General features: G+C 37.5%; 1 protein-coding gene across 5 annotated transcripts in view; it reads left to right on the top strand.

Annotated features, from left to right (window-relative positions):
• The window catches only part of LOC136873739 (phosphatidylinositol 4-phosphate 5-kinase type-1 alpha), a 561,879-nt gene that overhangs the window by 450,520 nt on the left and 90,822 nt on the right, over positions 1-20,537 (top strand). For 4 of the 5 annotated variants that reach the window (XM_067146914.2, XM_067146913.2, XM_067146910.2 and 1 more), the window contains 2 exons: positions 150-352; positions 4,359-4,459. In XM_067146914.2, coding sequence (XP_067003015.2) covers positions 150-352; positions 4,359-4,459 — 304 coding nt within the window. Of the gene's footprint in view, positions 1-149; positions 353-4,332; positions 4,461-20,537 lie in introns of those variants that run through there. The other variant, XM_067146915.2, reaches the window with a different exon arrangement.

The raw sequence follows: 20,537 nt of genomic DNA, 5'->3' as shown, positions 1-20,537 counted from the left end.
CAGCATGTTAAGTACTACAGAAAGTTCTGGTTGGAATATGTATCTTAACATTCCTTTTCTCTCATATTCTCTGGTTTGGTGATTTTGCCATGTTTTTAATATTTCTGATTTTATCGCTTATGTATTATGTTTGTGTGTTTATTTCTCAGTGTCTCAGATGTAAGACTGGAATCACGCACAGACAACAAGTCGTCTCTCAGTGTAGAGTCAAGTTCTTCAACGTCAGGTTTTGGCTCGGGTCCAACAGGCCGAAACCTAACATGGACACCACCTGCATCAGTAGAGGGTAGTACTCCAACATGGACAGAAGGCACTCCCTCATTTACAGAGTCATCAAGTAGTGGAGATATAGGTTAGTATGTTGTAACAGCAACACTGAAAGAAAATATTAATTCAGGAATTTAATTTATATAATTAGCAAGGAATACATCTAAATTAGGAGCAACTTAAAATACATAAATCTAGAACATGTCCTGAAAACAATAAACATTCTGTATTTATAATAGACGCATGCCTTAAGTATTTACTTAATGCTGCTTGATATAGAGACAGAAATATGCTAACAGACCTTGAAATTGGCCCTTAGTTGTTTTATAAATGGAGGCATAAAAGAAACTGAAATGATTAATATTTTGTTTTCATGAAGAAGGTGTAAATATAATTGGCCTCTGAAGTTTAAATTTTTATTGGTTTTGTGATCAACAGTATATTTAGTTCAGACATTACAGCAGTTAACTGAAAATATATATATATGTTAGTACTATTTAGAACATGCTACATCAGCTGAATTGCTGTAGATGCTATTCTTCCCCATGTGTTTTCATTACTCATATGAAGTTTGGTACGGTAACAGAATTCCACCTGGACCACAGAAACATGTTCCTCATCACCATGATACTCTTTGCCTTTATCTTTGTAAACACTTTCTCTTATCCTCCATGATATTAATATCTCAGAGAGGTTTTAAATTTAGTGAAAATTTCCAGTCTTTTACATTTTTCAATAAATAATTTGTGTTGATTGTAGAATAGATACCTGGTAACATGTTTGCTCTGCTGTGGCCTAATTAGGTGCAGAATCCTGATACAATATTGATTCCGCAGATGGAAAGAGGTCTCTTTAAGAGATGAATAGCTGTGCTATCTGGATAGATATTCATAGCTTCCTGGTACTGCTATATGTTGAATCTTGAGTGTGATTGAACTTCCGTACTGTATTTTGTAAGAGCATGATTAGGTTCTGAACAGGAAAAAGTAGTGGCAACATCCTTTGTTTAAACAATGCAGAATTTACATCTGGACTACTTGAACCCAATGACATGGTACATTATCCTGTTGGCACATCCAATTTTGAGGGTTGAAAATTACTGGAAGACTGCAAATAGCCTCCGTATACTGTAGCACAGTATCACTAGGTAGTGATATATTTACAAGGACCAGGAAAACAACCCATACTTCATGAACATACTCCTCATTTGATTAGGACCATCACCAGCCTAGCTGAATGGTCAGCATAGTCTCCTTCGATTCAGAGGGCCCTGGGTTCGATTCCTGACCAAGTCAGTGATTTTAACCTTAAACGGTTTTTTCCCGTGGCTCGGGGACTGGATGTTTGTGCTGTCCCCAACATACCAGCAACTCAACACCACATACAGTACTATCCTCCACTACAAAAACACACAGTTCCCATACACAACAGATGCCGCCCATCCACATTGGAGAGTCTGCCATACAAGGGCTGCATCAGGCGAGCCAAACATGTCCTCGCACACTTCCGGCACTAAAAGCCATACAACAAATAAATAATGGTGTGGTTTTTTTTCAGTACTGGGTTTCAATACTACATCAGTTTGGCACAACTGGTACTGTGATTGAATCAATCAGTAAATCACCATTGATCTGCATTAGGGCTGTTGCCCATCTGGCAGATATTAGTTATTTTACCTAGTCTTTTCTTAAATGATTTCAAATTAGTTGGAAAATTATCAAACTTCTCCCATGATAAACTATTCCAGTCCTTAATTCCTGTTTGTATAAACAAATATTTGCCACACTTTCTCCTCTTGAATTCGAACTTTACCTTCATTTTATGATTTTTCCTACTTGAAAGCTCTACTGAACCTTATTCATCTACTAATGTCATTCCAAGCCATCTCTCCACTGACAGCTCAAAATATTCCTCAGACCTATGGGAGCAACGGAGTACCACTTCCATTTTCATAGGCAATGGATTCCTTGGAAACAACTTTGCGAAAAAATGAAATTCGATGGGGACATCTCAATATTAACGGGGCTTATGGAAGAAAGTACAACTAGTTAAGTCAGCAAAGAGGATGCGTCCGGATGGTTAGGAGTTCAGAATATTTGGGTAAGGGGAGATAACAAGGAAGAAAGAGGAGATTATAAAATATTCTTAACAGGTGTTCAAAATTCCATTCTTATTCATCCGAGGCAAATTATAAAAAGACACATTACATGATTGTACAGAAACCGAATCATGAGGAGGTTGACAGATTGCCTTTGAAGATTGGGAAATATATATTTAAAAGAATAGAGGAGTTTAAATTCCTTGGCGTATTAATCGATGAGCAAAACCGAAGGCAACAGGAACACCAAGCTAGAATTAAGAATGCTAATGAGACATTTTACACTATGAGCCCTATATTAGGCTCCAAGTTTTTAACGAGGAATGCATAAATGATTATCTACAATACTATCATTCGACCACTACTTCTATATGGTTCCGAGACATGGAGTACAATCAAAAAAGAGCAGCAGCAGTTACAAGTCTTTGAGAATAAAATTTATAGAAAAATATTTGGCCCATGGTTTGATCCTATCTCTCAAAGCTGGCAGAAAAGATCTAATTATGAGATTTACACCCTCTCTCAACAACAATGGCTGTCATAGAATGCAACAGACTGTGCTGGGCTGGACATGTACTGAGAATGCAGGAAAACAGAGCACAAGTAGATCTATACAAGGGATCTCTTACTGGGAGAAGACCTTCAGGAAGACCCCGAAGCACCTGGAAGAAGGAGATCAACAGAGAATGTCGGACCCTCCAAATCGATAACTGGGAAGAGCAGGCTCAAGATCGAAAAGGATGGACGAGGATTGAGAGATCGGCACGGGAAGTTCACGTCCCTCAGAAGCCTAGTGAGTGAGTGAGTGAGTGGTGGCAAAAAGGGAAGGGCAGAGTACGGGGTAGGAATTATCATCAAGAATAGTACTGCATGCAACATAGTTTATAATAGGCATGTTAATGAGCAAATGATATGAACAGAATTAATTAGCTATTGGAGGAATTAGGACAAGAAATGTCTAGTGTGTATTCAGCATGTGAGGGTGCAGATGATGATGATGATGATGATGATGAAGTTGACAAGTTTTATGAAGCACTGAGTGACATCATAGTCAGGGTCAACAGCAAGGACAGGATAGTGCTAATGGACTATTTCAGTGCAAAAGTTGGAAATAGAACTGAAGGATACCAAAAGGTAAATGTGGGCAAGATTTGGAAGCTAATAGGAATGGGAAGATCTATAACAGCTCTACTTTTTATGTAATATTTTTCTTGAACCTTATAAAGTCAAAGCATTCAGCAAGATATTTTGTTTTTCCGTTGTTTCCCATTTTCACACCAGGCAAATGCTGGGGCTGCTCCTTAATTAAGGCCAGGGACGCTTTCTTTCCACTCCTAGTCCTTTCCTATCCCATTGTCGCCATAAAACCTATCTGTGTCAGTACTACGTAAAGTAACTTGTAAAGATATTTTGTGAACCCTTTTGCTGATGTTATAAGTATAATAAATCTTACTTTTTCATTCTTTTGGAAAGTAAATTCATTGTATTTGAATATTTCTTTGAAAAGATTGATATAAGAACATGTGAACGATTATTTATTTAGTTTTGTATCGAGTGGTATGATGGACAGTCATATGTATGCATTCATTTTGAAGGAATTGGTTGCCCTATGTTTGATGATAATTAATTTATTTATTTATTTATTTATTTATTTATTTATTTATTTATTTATTTATTTATTTATTTATTTATTTATTTATTTATTTATTTATTTATTTATTTATTTATTTATTTTATTTATTTATTTATTTACCAACTAGAAAAATACAGTTCTTGATTTCTTTGTTGTTCCTTGGTTGAGAGCTTTGACTTTATATTATTTACTCCCCGTATGTGTTGTCCTCGTAGTGTAGGGAGAAGCTTGGTCCTGTTAGTATGTGATAGTTTAGTGTTTCTGTCAGCACTTGCATTCTCAGCCAGGCCAGGCCAATCCACACAGTAATACCCGACTGTGTTTGCACATGCAGTTGACGCGGATTGATCCATCCCTCAGGTCCCTCCACTCCGATGAGAAGCTTGAACCTGCGATGTAGCAGTGAAGGGCCCAAATCTGCCTCAAATGAAGGTTCACTTGACTGCCTCGACTCAGAAATGGTGAGTTAAACATCTGCCAACTTCTCTCATTTGCACATACCTTTTTGTAGTGGCAGATTGTTGAATGTATCTTGCAGTGGCTTTGCTTTGTGTGTTGCAGCCATTGAATGCTTTATGAGAAAGTCACTCTAAATTAAATAAGCAATCCATGATGTTATGCAGACAAAAGCATTTAAAACTATGATGGCATTTTATATTGTAAAGTAATTTTATTTTTATTTTAATTTTTTAGCCAACATAGGGCTACTTAGTCAGGTTTATGAAGGTTTTTCTTCTTTTTGTAAGCCCAATACTGTTTCATCCTTTCTGAATGTAATTTTCTTTCTGCTTCTGGAATCACTATTGTAAAGTAATATAACAATATTATTATTATTATTATTATTATTATTATTATTATTACCTGAATGTTGTGCTACCTATTGTTTATTTAGGAGTATAATCATTTGACCATGAATGATGTATGGAGCATTTTAAAATTTATATATCCGTGAATGGTTGGATAACTAAATTATGTGTTTAATATAGATCAATTTGAAGTGGCTAAGAGTCAGAACTGTTCTAGTCATTTGATGATTGGATGGAACATGAAATGTAAGGAAGAATTGTTCAGATGGATGTGATGCCTGTATTTTCTAATATGTTTCTTAAAACCTAGGATGTTTAATGTATGTACTTAATGGCCAGAGCCCTAGTGTACTCACTCTGCTCGCTGTACACAGAGGCTTGGCGGCGGGTGATGCTCTTTTATTTTTAGTTCACAAGATTGCCGATACGAGCGCCTTTGCGATCTGTGAACTGTTGCCAACTGTTAAGGAAATGTCCAATGAAATGTGATTAACTTTTTCTTGCCGTGCAGGCAGTATGCGCCGCAGCGATAGTTATGAGCCTCTCGAAGGGAGTGTGGCCCCCGAAGGGTGCCGCTGTTCTTATCACAGAGCTTGGCCTCGATTTGCAAAGATAGGTTACTGCTACTAAATTACATTTTTTTCTTGCTCAGCCTTTTGCCATGTTTTTATTTTGTGCAGGTTGGTAACGGAAGCAGCGAGTTAGGAATTCTGGGAATGATGTCATGTCGGCCAGTGGCTGTGCTCATAGCTGGCTGGCTAATGGTCAGTGGCGCGTGAAATCTTTAATTAGGTTATAAAAGTAAACATACCTTTTTTTGGGTGGGCTGGGTGGGTCCCTGGCATTGGTAATGAACACATCTCTCTTCTACAAGGATTTTAAGGTATGATTCATATAATGTAGTGTCTTATAAGCTGGAGTGAGTACACTAGGATTATATCATGTAATGCTGCTGGGTGATGTCCCTTAGAGCTTGTATTATTTAACTTGCCACCTTCGAGTGTACGATGACTTGCTTTCCACTTCCCAGATTGAAATGAAGTCCCTAAAGAATCTAAAATATATATAGGAGTATGCAAATGTGAAAATGTCACTCAAAGAGGTAGACTGAAATAAACCTTTATAGAAAGAGTGTAAAATACCATAATACATTTAATGTACTTCCTTCATTTTTAATTCATTCCATCCATAATTTTGTTGGAAACTTTTTCTCTGAAATGATGTACTGTATGTTACTCTCTTATTCATCTGCCAGCCCAAGAATAAAATAAATATAGTGGTTTTTCTGTTCACATAATTATTCATATAATTGGAGGGTGATACTCCAATGTAAAGGTTTAATCTGCGATACCGTTGCTTTCAGTAAAGTTATTTAAGAGCGTTTTGGTTGTTTCAAGAAAGCCCTTTGTGTAGACCTGGGTGTTACAGTGTAGTTAGGTGGTGGTCATAGTGTCATCTATCCATGGGTTGTAAGTTGGCTCAGATCACATGGTCGCCCATCCCTTTATCCTGGTACTTTTCATCCTACCCTTGGAAGATCATAGAATTATGCTGATTGATTGATTGATTGATTGATTGATTGATTGATTGATTGATTGATTGATTGATTGATTGATTGATTGATTGATTGTCATTGAGATCATATGTACTATCTGCCATATTTCACAGATCATCTAAGTAGATGATTGCATGATATTAACTTCATTTCATATTGACAGTCTCAATAGTACAATATAAATGTCTAATCGAATCCTCCTATTCAATACATTGTAATACAAAGGTAATCTCAAAAATAAGATCTCCTGTTTTTTTTTTTTTTAATATAAATATATAGACCTGTTTATTTCTACAGTGGTTTACATCATTTTACAGCTTGAACATGTAGCTATTTTTCTACATGATCACCATTTCAGTTGATGCATTTCTGGAGACGCTGTGACAGTTTTTGTATGCCCATGTCATACCAGCTCGTCGCCATGCTGTTCAGGAAGTTCTGAGTGGTGCTTCGGGAAACCTTAGGAACCAAAGTGCAAAGATCATCCAGGATGATCTGCCGATCTTCATGCATGATTTGCTCAACCTTCAGAACTGTCTCGATGGAAATTGACGGTCTCCCACTCCTTTGTTCGTTCGTCATGAATTTCAGTCCGACCGGCTGCAAACTCTCTACACCACTTACGAACATTTTTGACATCCATGCACGACTCGCCATGCACTTCCGTCAATTGGCGATGGATTTCAATCGGTTCAGTACCTTTTGCATTCAAAAACCAAATAACTTTGCACTTGACGTTATCATCCAATGGGAGCTCCATTCTCACCAGCTGCCAAGCCAAAACTGAGTGTCTCAGTGTGGCTTGCGCATGTTTATATGCGTGTGCGGGAAACACTCTTCACAGTATTGTGACCAACATACATAACGAACAAAGTTATGTATTTTTTTTTAAATAGGAGTCCTTATTTTTGGGATTACCCTTGTATATTTCATCTAAAAAGATTTGGTTTTTACATTACCATATTTGTTTTGGCCGCATATATTGAGTCATCTTCAGTGGATTTAAATCTTATAGATGAAGTATATTATAATGTATTGAATAAGAGGATTCAATGAGACTATTATATTGTACAGTAAACCCCTCAGCAACAGGTAACATTTGAGTAGTGCTTTACCCAGCGGATGGAGGTGATTCAGAAGTGAGCAATAAGAAAATGCAGCAGTCTCCTTAAAAATTCACTGTTACAACAGTTTAGCTCAGATTTAGTTTCAAATGAGTACAGTATAGACTCAAAAGAATGTACTTAACATTCATTAACATTATATTTACCTGGTAGTGTAGTAGTGGAGAAGAGACCTTCCACATTTTGTATGGAATGAAAGTGTCATTCTTGTTTTCGCCGGGATTGTTTCACAATGCAATGAAAACTAGAGTATTTATTTGTGTTTATTAAGTGGTGAAGTTAGAGATCTTTGCCCTCTCTTACACTTAACCACATACAATTTTTTTGACTTTTACAGCATTAATTTAAAATATTGTGGTAATCAGTTACAGTTGATGAGATAAGTAAGTCAGATAAGGAATAACAATAATACAATTAAGAGTAATAGTTGCCTCAGGTACATTGAACAGAAGAACCAGGGACAATAGTTCAAAGATTTGTTTAGCACAAATCTCAGGTAAATGGAACAATTAGTTCATAAGAAAGAGGGTGTAAACTTTGGCATCTATTGTTGTCGAGTACTAGGCCGCATGCACCATGCCCTCCCATTCCTTATGTTATGCATCCACTCTCGCTTTCCTTAGTTTGATCTGGTGTAGTGCTGTTATCGTCTGATTTATTAAATCTTAATTACTTCTCTTTCATTCAAACTGCACCGTGCCATGCTTCTGCGCCACACAATATCGTATTTCAAAGTGGCAGCGAGTCAAGTAATTACGAGTTTCAAGGCGTTAAAAGAATTATAGAAATTCTCGCCAGATTATGTAAACATTTATATCAGTGAAGGGATGGCGATTTATACTACATAAGGAAACTTCCTGTGATGAAACATACATCCGCTAGAATGATGCAGAAATTTGAGATTATATGCTCTCAAGTGGAAAGAGGTTAGACCATATCAAACACTTTAGAAAGAAAAAAAAAGAAACACTGATTTGGGCTGATTCATACAGACAAGGAAGGCAGTGATCTTCACCTTCAAAGATACACCATTTCTATCTCGACAACCTTAAAACTTTACAAGCTAGAACAAAATGAAATTAGCCTGCAGGGGTGTATACCACTCATGGAGGTCAGCATGGTGTGAAGAAAAGGAGGTCTATACGACGTAAGGAGGTCAGCATCAAGGGATTAAGTAGATGATACTAATTTCTACATATCGCTAGTGCTTAAACGAACAAATTACAATACACTCTGTGAATTTATGCTTTATATTGATAAATTTATAGGAATACAGAGAATTGATTATGTTATATAAACGCCCTGAAGATGGTTTTCCGTGGTTTCCCATTTTCATACAAGGTGAATGCTAGGGCTGTACCTTAAATAAGGCCATGGCTGCTTCTTTCAAACTCGTAGCCCTTTCCTGTCCCATCATCACCATAAAACCTATCTGTGTCGGTGCAATGTAAAGCCAATTGTAAGAAATGAAAAAAACAGTTATGTAAACCTTACATTTTACTTACTGCACTGAGTGAGTTGGCTATGCAGTTTGGATCATATAGCTGTTGGATTTTATTTGGAAAATAGGAGTTTCGAATCTCAATGTCGGCAATCCTGAAGATTGTTTTGCATGGTTTCCTATTTTCATACCAGACAAAATGCTGGAGCTTTATCTTAGGTAGGGTCTTGGTTGCTTCCCTGCCCCCTCCTTCCTTATCCTATCATCACCAAAAGGCTTATCTTTGTTGGTGCAACATAAAACAGTTATCAAAAAGAAAAAAATCTTCGAAGACATTTTTCATTGCATATCAGAAATACTACTGCTGAGGTACAAATTCCAAAGCATCCTAATGATGTCATGTAAAGCAGTGTCTTTTGACATGAATTCATCTACACCAAATTGGGCCAACATATTTCTGTGTGGGAAGGAAGCAAACAAAATGTACGAATAAAAGCCGCAGGAGGAGGATAAGAACATATACAAAGGATAAACACTGTGACTGATCAGAACGGAAAGAGTGTGGAACGGAAATGAGAGATGAGAACAGGCGTTAAAACAAAACGGTTAGGACAAGCTCCACTTCATCGTACATTGGTATCTTCACAAAGTTTGGCTTTCTCCTCTTGCCGCCTCTCTACATCTGACCCATTTCTTCTCAACCCTCATATACTTGCTTCTGCTTCCCAATAATCATCAACTCTCAGTAAGGATAGTGGGGGGTATTCTTGGAAAATCTCCATGATCTGGAACTGATCGAGGAGAGAGCCACTGTACAGTACATCAAGATAAACACTGTGACTGATGAGAATGAAAAGAGTGAGGAACGGAAGTGAGAGATGAATTTGCCCTTTTATTTTTTTATTTCCATGTCTTCATCTCTGCTTTCACCTCTTCTTTTTTGTTTGTTACTCTAAAGTATCATTGTGTTTGTCCTGGTGTGTATATTTCCCTTTTCTTTTCTAGCTCTTTAATCTCTAATTTATATTTCTCACTAGAGTAACATTAAGCCTAGAATGCTAATTGAACCAACAGCAATGAGAGAAACCTTATTCATGGTATGAAGGTAATGGTAGTCAAAAGAATTAAAACTTCAATTAAGATTAGTATTTTATTGTTGTCAGGTTTACTTTGTTATAAACAATTAATTTAATTATAACATTATTGCTGTTTCTCCCAAGTAAGAATGTCACCTGGGATCTATCTATCTATAACATATTGAACAGAATTCACTATAATGAAAGTTTATCATCCTGTATACAAGTTATAAATTTGCTGTCTGATTAGACAGTACCTATAACAATGATAATTTAGAATAAAGGGACAGTTGAAAAATACAAACTAATTCAAAATCTACTTTCAATGGCAACACGAATTGAAATTTTTAAATGTTGAAGATATAAAAAATCAAAACAGGGCAGTATGTCAAATCAGTCGGCGAACAACACAGTTTAATGTGGAGTCGGAATAAAATCCTTATTGATTTATTCAGATCAAAGGGATTCAGGAAAATTAAAGCAATACTGTATATGCATATTTTAGGAATATTTAAAGCAGAGCTCTGGGAAAGTGGAAGTAAGATCTTGATCCCATCTTTTATAAAGTAGCAGAGAGTATGGATATCTATTTTAATGTGTATGACATTGGAAATATTTCCCAGATTCTCTTAAATAAAAATGAAATCCCACTCATCATTGTAAAATTAGAACCTCTCCCCAAAAAGACTGAATTTCTCAATCAATATAAAAATGCTGAATCATAAGCTCACCAGACAAAAAATGAGTCACCCCTAGAGAAATCATTAATACCATGTAACTCTGCACCTAGACTTGATTACTACCTGGATTTGGTTAGGAAGTACAGCCACAAGGTTGTGCAGGTGTGTTGTATCCAGGTTAAGCCACTCGCTGAGGATTTGATCACGTAATTCCACCAAATTGCGGGATGCTGATGTCGGCATTTTACCCGCTGTTCCAATATGTCCCACAGATTTTCAGTGGGGTTCAAGTCGGGTGATTTTGCAGGCCAGTTGAGATGTAATAGGGTGGGGGAGTGTCACATATGCATCCAGCCCGATTAACTTTGCTGTTGTCATTTTGAAAATTGTGATATCAGTAACATACTCATCATGCAGATGTTGACTGAAAGTCAATGCCTAATCATCCAGAATGTTTAAATAAACATGCTGGTTCATGTTAGTGGTCACCTCGGTGAGCAGGCCCAATGCATGATATGAAAAACACCCCCCCAAACATCACAGACCCACCTCAGGCTTGAACCTGACCTTGCACACATCTAGGATGAAATGCTTTGTTTGGCCTTCTGTACACTCGACGACTTTGTTGCTTGGAGAACGTTCTCAGTACAGAGGAAAATACTGGGTGACACCGAGCGTTGATGGGTTAAGAGACTTCCTACAGAATTCATGCTGGAAGTAACATCTATAGCGTCATTTAAATCTCGCACCAAACCTATTGCACATCCATCTGGGTTCCTCATGTTATGTTGTTGTGGTGGTATCTGAACGTGTTTTGAAGCAAGAATTTTCTTTTGAAAAACACTTAGCATTGTAACAATATTTAAATTTGTTCCTGTAGTTTAATTTATTTTCAGTTCAGGTGATTATCATGTAATAAAATAATTGATTTAATTTACTTCATGTTAATTTTCACTCATAAGTTATCTGAAATATGTTAAATTCTGACAGCGACTGGTGAAAGGAGCTACTGTATGTTACTTCTTAAAAATAATTATTTCTCTAAACCCTCATTACAGTAGAACCTTGATATTTCAAAATCAGTTAATTCAAATCTCACCTAATTCAAAGAAGCTCTCGTTCCTGGAAACATGAAGTATGGTTTTGCATGTTATTTAAATTGTTTATTTTGAAATACGGATAATTTGTAATTCAAAGAACAATGTCGGTCCCATTACCAAAATTCAGACTTTTAACTCAAAACTACCTTTACATTTTAAAAGGTAGTACCCATTTCACAGAGTAATTTAAATTCAAAATTTCTCCGCGTCATGAAAGAACGCATCTTCCGGAACGTGCAGGGGTAGCTTTCCACACTTTCACTCACTTCAGTGTGTCCACAGTGTGCTTCATCTTTGATAAGTTTGAGTGAAATCGTAATTTTTTTGTATTCAGAGTTTTAAGGATCGCCACAATATCACGTAGTAGGCAATGTATGGAGAAGCAGAATCCGGGAATACTGGCGATACTGCAGTTGGCGAAAAGGCGTACCTCATACAAGCAGTTCATACGCACTGAACAATATTGTCAATGCCGATGAAACTGCATTGATTTATATTTAATGCCAAGCCAAAACAGACCTATGGTTTTAAAGCAGAGAAGTCCCATCTGGGAAATCTTACAAGGGTAGGGGTCACTGTACTGTGTTGCAATGCACACGGAAGCGAGAGACTTCCTTCCCTCGTCATATGAAAGTTCGATAAGCCACGATGTTTTAAGGGCGTCGGGCACTTTTCGTGCAAGTACAAAACATTTAAAAATTCAAACAGTACAGTAATCCAAGAGATAAAGCATTTGCACAGGGGAGCCAACATAATTTGTCCTCGTCTTTGAATCATGTGTTTTATTCTTTCGTTGCATGATGTTATGTTTGCCAGTGTTTTATCCAAGTGCATTATTTGAATAATGTAAATGAATCTTGTTGGATACATTTAGGAAATAGCGTTTTCCACAGTATTTGAAAGGTTTAAACTGAGAATCAAAGTGATTGCTTGCATTAATGGCTCTTGGAATACTTTGTGATGCAGCAAGGTTTGGCATTTCTGAATAATGAAAGAAGTGCCATTGCGGGAAATCATACTCAAATAGAGTCACTGTACTGTGTTGTAATGCAGACGGAAGCGAGAGACTTTCTCCCCTTATCATACAAAAGTTCGATAAGCCACAATGTTTTAATGGCATCAGGTACTTTCTGTGCAAGTACAAGACTTCTAAAATGCATACAGTACAGTAATCCAGTGAAAAAAGCACTTGCACAGGTGAGCCAGTATAGATTTCTCCTCGTCTTAGAATCATCTTTTTTTCTTTTTTTGCATTGCGTGAAGTTATGTTTTTGCCTGTGAGTTATCCAAGTGCATTATTTTAATACTGTGAATGTACCTTGTTGGATGGATACACTTTGGAAATATTTTTTCCATGGCATTTGTAAGGTTTAAACCACGAATCAAGGTTAATTGCATGCAGTAACAGGTCGTATAATATTTTGTGACACTGCAAGGATTGGCATTTCTGAATTACGAGTTGACGGTTAATTTGAAATCAAGTAATTCGAAGTCCGATTTTTGCGTCCCAACTACCTTGAATTAACAATGTTTTACTGTGCATACATTGGTTCTCTGTAGTGCATAATAAGTGTGAAAGGCAATATAACAAATGGGGACAAAATTAACTTGTTCAGCACAGTATTTTATTCACAATTTAGTTTTTTGTTTTCTCCTGAAAAACGTAGAAAAAATAGCTTGGTTCCTTTCTCCGTTGACCTATTCAATTATGGTCTTGGAGTTGGAGCTTACACAATCTGTTGGTGGTCCACTACTACTACTACTGCTGCTGCTGCTGCTGCTTGTGTTAGATGGGAAGTTGTTTGTTTTTTGGTCCTTTTCATGAAGAAAAAATGTTTTTCGCAGAATGCAACCCCTTGAATGGATGAGGGAATGCGATAACATAGCAGCCGCTTGGTTGGATAATTCCGAGTATCCTCTTGAGTTCAAAATGCTTCCCATTTGACACATATTATACTACTACATTCTTCAGCCTGGTTATTCCATGTATATTGTGTACAAATCACCAATGTTACAACTACTCTGCATAGTCAATTCTAGTTGCATGGGAAGACTGACTCTTGGATCGAGTAGGAGTACACACTGCCTTCAGCTGGAATCAAACCTGCTTTCTTGGAACAATAGGTCAACAGTTATCTGAGTGATAGTTTGAGGTACAGAGATGTGAGAAAGGGTCATGTAGTAGTGCAAGAGCAATATTTGAAGAGGACGAGAAATACAAGAACTGTATTATACAGAAGGCCTGATTCACTGACACATCAAGTTGATGGAACAATAGTAGTAATATTGTACGTCAGCTACTGACTCCAGGCATTTTGATTTGATGTGATATAGGTTGCCTTTGCATCAGTTTCGATGTTCTTGTTTTACTCTGCCAGAAACTGGATTGCCTTTGGCCAATCTATGGCTGAGTTTTAATTAATTTTGTTTGATAAACACCAGATGTGTCACCAGAGATCTTTTACATGCCGACATCATGCTACGTGGAGTGTTGAATGGACATTTTTTCTTTTCTTCAAAAATCCATCTACCTCTGCTGGGTTTGAATCTACAAATTTGGGATCTGGAAGCCAACACACTACAACTTATACACAGTGGAAGTTGGTTGGATGATGAAATGAAATGTCGTATGGCTTTTAGTGCCGGGATATCCCAGGACGGGTTCGGCTCGCCAGGTGCAGGTCTTTCTATTTGACGCCTGTAGGCGACCTGCGTGTCGTGATGAGGATGAAATGATGATGAAGACAACACATACACCCAGCCCCCGGGCCATTGGAATAAACCAGTTAAGGTTAAAATCCCCGACCCGGCTGGGAATCGAACCCGGGACCCTCTGAACCGAAGGCCAGTACGCTGACCGTTCAGCCAACGAGTCGGACGGTTGGATGATGAGAGATATATACACTATAAAATGGCAAGGTTTTCAGAAGTTGTTTGGCTCTAAAAATGTCTATATTTGATACACTTACCCTCCTTATTCTTCTTGCAACTGAGAACTGCAAATAAGTCAGAGTATAGGAGGTATAACAGTTATTTATGAATCTGGATTCTTCTTTTCACAATCACTATCATAATTGAATGGTTAACTTCATTCTATATTATGTCTGGGTATCGGGCGGATAGTCGCTAACTTGAGTGAAGTTTTCTTTAATTTTCTCTCAAATTGGTGATAATTGGTTTGGCTGAGATTTACTGCAGTGACAGTGGGCACTTAACTACAACTAATGATAATATAACATATTTCTCTTCTAGATCAGCACATCAGGAAATGGTGTTGCAGTCCTAAAACTTGACCTTATAATAATTGGTTAAATACACTGTTGTAGAGCAGAAATTATTATGAAAAATATCACAACAAAATTTGCAAAATCAATTGATTTTCTGTCAGATAATAAAGTAGAAAAGAGATAATTAGTAAATTGTTTGTGGCTTATTGTTAAGATAGATAAATACATAAAATTACTGTTATGAACTAAAGTGAATACGGTTTGAATTCACAAAGTAGTGAAATAACACCATTTTAAATGTTATGTACAAGATAAAAGTGCATATTGTATCTCTTTACCCACACTAAGAGGCTTCAAGCAGTGTCTGATCCCCCCGGTTAGAGGTTGCTGGTTATTAATGCAGGGGAAGACAACAGAACTATAAGCACTCAAAAGAAAGCCCACAGGACTATAAGCACTCAAAAGAAAGCCCACAGGATTACAACATGTAACGTAAAAAAACTGGGAACTGCAGGTGATGGAAAGAGAATACCATTGACTCAAGATTGTGATCATTGGTTTGGCTGAGATTTACTGCAGTGACAGTGGGCATGTAATTACAACTAATGGTGATATATTTCTCTGGTAGATCAGCACATCAAGAAATAGGGTTCCCATGTCATGTCCCCAGAATTGGAATGACACTATTCAAGTACTAGCTCATCAGTGACAATATTATTTCTATTATGATTCAACACTAAATTCATCATCATCATCATCATTTCCCTTTATCCAGCTGTAGCCAGGTAGGGGCAAATATGGTTCCTCTCCACTTTCTTCGGTCTTTCCACCACTCCTTCTCCAACACTGTGTCCCAGTCCAGGTTTCTTTCTATAATGCTGCGTTGGATGGTATCCTTCCATCTCAATCGTGGTCGTCCACGGCCTCTCCTTCCTTGGATTTGCATTTCCATCACCCTTTTTGGCATTCTTTCGTCGCTCATTCGCTTTATGTGCCCAAACCATCTTAGTCGGCTCTTCTCTATTCTATCATTCATTTTTTCCACTCCAATTTCTTCCCGGATTTTCTCATTCCTTATTTTGTCTCGTCTACTCTTCTGTATCATACTCCTCAAGAATTTCATTTCGGCTCCCTGTATTCGACTCTCATCCTTCTTTGTCATTGTCCAAGTTTCTGCTCCGTTAGTTGTTATGGGTATGTAATACATCTTGTACATAGTATCCTTTGCTTCCATTGGCACATCTTTGTCCCATAACATATTTCTTACACTATGATAGAAACAACTTCCAGCTTGAATCCTTTTACTAATCTCGGCATCCAGTCGAGCATTCTCCATTAATTCACTCCCCAGGTATTTAAACGTTTCCACTACACTAAATTATGCAGGTTAAATATAGTCCAAATTTATGCACCAACATAAGCAGCAGATGATTATGATGATGATGAAAATGAATACTTTTATAAATGTTTGAAATTCTACCAAAGAAAGAAGTTTCCATATTTCCTTATTTACCATTACATAGCCATCTTGCCAAGGTTGGGAAGGATAACTCCTCAACAGATTGTGCTGTAGGTTGGGCACAAGAAATAAATGTGGAGAAGGCTAATTCAGTTCAGGAAATGAGTTTGTTGTTACTATTACATGTTTTTATTACTTATTACAGAAGATTTTATATTTGGATCTTACTCTGAAACAGCTGTCATAATCAGAAAAAATTTTCTCTAAGAGAGATCATTTGTTAGAGATATTGGGACATTTCCTGAAACCGATTGTGAAAGCAACCATCAGCTTCCAAAGTTTGAGGTAAAAATTAAAATCTAAGTGAAAAAAGCATGTTCATAAAAATAAAGTTGAAGGGAACAGAAGAATTCAAACATTTTGGTAATAAAGTTTCAACACTACCGGACAGGAAGTAAAAGTACTGAACAGAATTGGGATCAGTTTAAAAGAAGGATCCTGAAGTAGTTGGAGAACGTTCCAATGTGAAGCAGAAATACCCCTGGCTTATGGGAAAAACCACCCAAGTCATTGAAGAAAGAAGAATGTTGAAGATGAAAAATTTGTTAACTACGCTGTAGTACAGAGTTATCTGCTCTGAAACAAACAGGAAACAGATGGATAATAATAATTCCATTAATGAAGCCTGTGTTAGAATGAAGAAATTTAATGATTGCTGAGATCAGATGCATGCTTGAGAAATGATCCTGGAATAACAGCAACAAATTGAGAACAGAGTTAATCATTGCAGAAGATACATTTGCAGGTTGTGTCTTGACTCTGTTGGAAAAACCATCTGGACTTTATTGTATTACTGCTGAAATGCTCAAAGCCTGTGGAAAGCTGGTGTAGATATTGTGCATGAAATGTGTAACAGCGTATGGAACACTGGAGGTTGGATAGAGGACTGGGCTACATCGATTATTATTTTGTTTCATAAAAAGAACAAGGCATAGTGCCGTATGAATGATAGACCAATTCTGTTGATATTTACACTGACTTAGCAAATGTCATGGGATAGTCACCTAATAGCGTGTGGGGCCTCCTCTCGCCCTGCGAACTGCAGGGAGACGCCGTGGAAGTGAGTCGACAAGTCTCTGGTAGTCCTCTGGACGCAGCGGACACCAAATCATTTGCAGAGCAGCCGCCAGTGCTGGTCTGTTCGTGGGGGCAGGATCCATGGCACGGAGCCTGCGTTCGACATCCCCGATATGCTCTATAGGGTTCATATCGGGGCTCCTGGGTGGAAATGGCAGTCGTTGGATCTCCGCTGCATGTTCCTGGAACCATTCCCGGGCGACGTGGGAGCGATGTGGCGGCGCGTTATCATCTTGAAAAACCGCAGAACCGTCTGGCGCTGGAAGACCAAACGTGGATGGAGATGGTCTCCGAGCAGCTCAACATACCGCGTACCATTCAAAGTCTCTTCCAGAACAACTAGGGGTCCCATTCAATACCAGAAAAATGCACCCCAGACCATAACAGAGACACCAGCGCCCTGGACCACACCTTCGAGGCAGGCGGGATCAATCGCTTCATGTAGTCTGCGCCATACACGGTGCCTCCCATCAGCATGGTGCAGTTGAAATCGTGATTTGTCCAACCATATCACATTACGCCATTGTTCCAGTGTCCGTCCCTAGTGACTGGCGACAAATGCGCGTCGTCGTGCCCGATGACATTGGGTTAACAGTGGCACCCGTGTGCGGCGCCGGCTTCCATACCCCATAGAACCCATGTTCCTACAGATTGTCCATTGGGAGACGTGTCTAGCACGGCCTGTGTTGAATTGAGCCATGATTTGTCGCACGGTTGCCCGTCTGTTACTATTGACAATCCGTCTCAGATGTCGCCGGACACGGTCATCGAGGATGGCTGGACGCCCGGTCATTCGTCTGTTGTGGACAGTGACTCCTGCATTCAACCATTCACGGTTGGACACGGTTGATCCTGTGAATATGCTTACAATATTGTGATATTTTTATATCCCACCTTTTCAATACAATTGGTTTTATGTTGTTAGATCATAATGCTACAACACTGCTTTATAGGGCCATGTTTCGCTTGAATTTCAAGTATCTTCAGCCTATATAATCATCTCAAGGTTAAGACCTCTCGTATTTGATTAGTTTTGACAAATTTGTGCTTAATTATAATTCTAACAATAAAGTAATAAAATATATAAACATAGGAATTTATGAACACATTAATAGTTTAACAGTATGAATGACTATATTAAAATTGGAATAATCGTTAATTCTAAAGATATTGACATCCAAAAAAACACTGTCTTCAAATGTTGAAAATTTGGCTAAAATTGTTTTCTCAAAGTTCTAGTTTATTAAAAACAATTGTAATTTGACTTCTATGTTAAAACTTGAGTCGTAATTATAGTTAATTGGTGTCTTAAGATTAAAATCTTGGATCCATTTGAAATTCAGCTTCTTGTTTTAATTTTGAGGCTTGCTACTGTAATTTAATAGGTTTGGACAGTGAAATGTTGAATTAGTTTCATTGAACTAGTCTTGTTTTTATGATCAGATTTTCCGTTGGTAGTAGTTTCTATTTATGAGGTATTTAGTCAAAAGGGACGTCAATCCAAAATCTTGAGGAGTTGATTTGTTTCTTTCATAATATTTGAATGATGGTGCGTCCCTTTGACTGCTACTACGAAACCTTGTAGACTTTGTTACATTACGGTCACTGAAAGTTTGTATTGTATTGAAAAGGTGGGATATAAAAAATCACAATATTGTAAGCATATTATAGCAAATTCAAAAGTCACTGTAATGTAACAAAGTCCACAAGGTTTCGTAGTAGCAGTCAAAGGGACGCACCATCATTCAAATATTATGAAAGAAACAAATCAACTCCTCAAGATTTTGGATTGACGTCCCTTTTGACTAAATACTTCATAAATACAAACTACTACCAACGGAAAATCTGATCGTAAAAACAAGACTAGTTTGATGAAACTAACTAATTCAACATTTTACTGTCCAAAACTATTAAATTACAGTAGCAAGCCTCAAAATTAAAACAAGAAGCTGAATTCCAAATGGATCCAAGATTTTAATCTTAAGACACCAATAAGTTTTAACTACAATTACGACTCAAGTTTTAACATAGAAGTCAAATTACAATTGTTTTTAATAAACTAGAACTTTGAGAAAAAAAATTTAGCCAAATTTTCAACATTTGAAGACACTGTCTTTTGGATGTCAATATCTTTAGAATTAACGATTATTCCAATTTTAGTATAGTCATTCATATTGTTAAACTATTAATGTGTTCATAAATTCCTATGTTTATATATTTTATTACTTTATTGTTAGAATTATAATTAAGCACAAATTTGTCAAAACTAATCAAATACGAGAAGTCTTAACCTTGAGATGATTATATAGGTTGAGGATGCTTGAAATTCAAGCAAAACATGTCCCTATAAAGCAGTGTTGTAGCATTATGATCTAACAACATAAAACCAATTGTATTGAAAAGGTGGGATATAAAAAATCACAATATTGTAAGCATATTATACCAAATTCAAATACGGGTCTAATCATAAGGTTGGTTACATGTAATGATCCTGTGAAGCCGAATTCCCGCACCACTTCCAAAATTGCACTTCCCATCCATCGGGCACCGACCACCATATCCCGTTCGAACGGTGTCGGCTCACGACGATGTTCCATGTTGCACCTGTTGCATGCACAGCCACTGCTCACAAGGTCTCCTATACAACTGCCGCAAGCACAGGGGGAATGTGGTGCTCAGACAACACATCTGCGCATCAGTGCTCCGCTATCCCATGACATTTGCTCAGTCAGTGTAGATTGATGCTTTGACAGCCCAGAATAATAGACATGATCTTCTTTTAGGTTGATGAAAGAGAGAAACTGCAGGGAAACTGTACATTCCCCAAAGATTTTGCTCTGTTTCCTTGAAAGTTAGCCACAGCTGTTCTAATTATTAGCAGCTTAGCGGAGTCTATGCAAAATGTTAAGTTTCCTTGCAGTCTCTCTTTCACAC

This window comes from Anabrus simplex, chromosome 5, assembly GCF_040414725.1.
Source record: "Anabrus simplex isolate iqAnaSimp1 chromosome 5, ASM4041472v1, whole genome shotgun sequence".
In the NCBI taxonomy this organism is placed as follows: Eukaryota; Metazoa; Arthropoda; class Insecta; order Orthoptera; family Tettigoniidae; genus Anabrus; species Anabrus simplex.
This window is presented reverse-complemented; position numbering and strand designations above follow the sequence as displayed.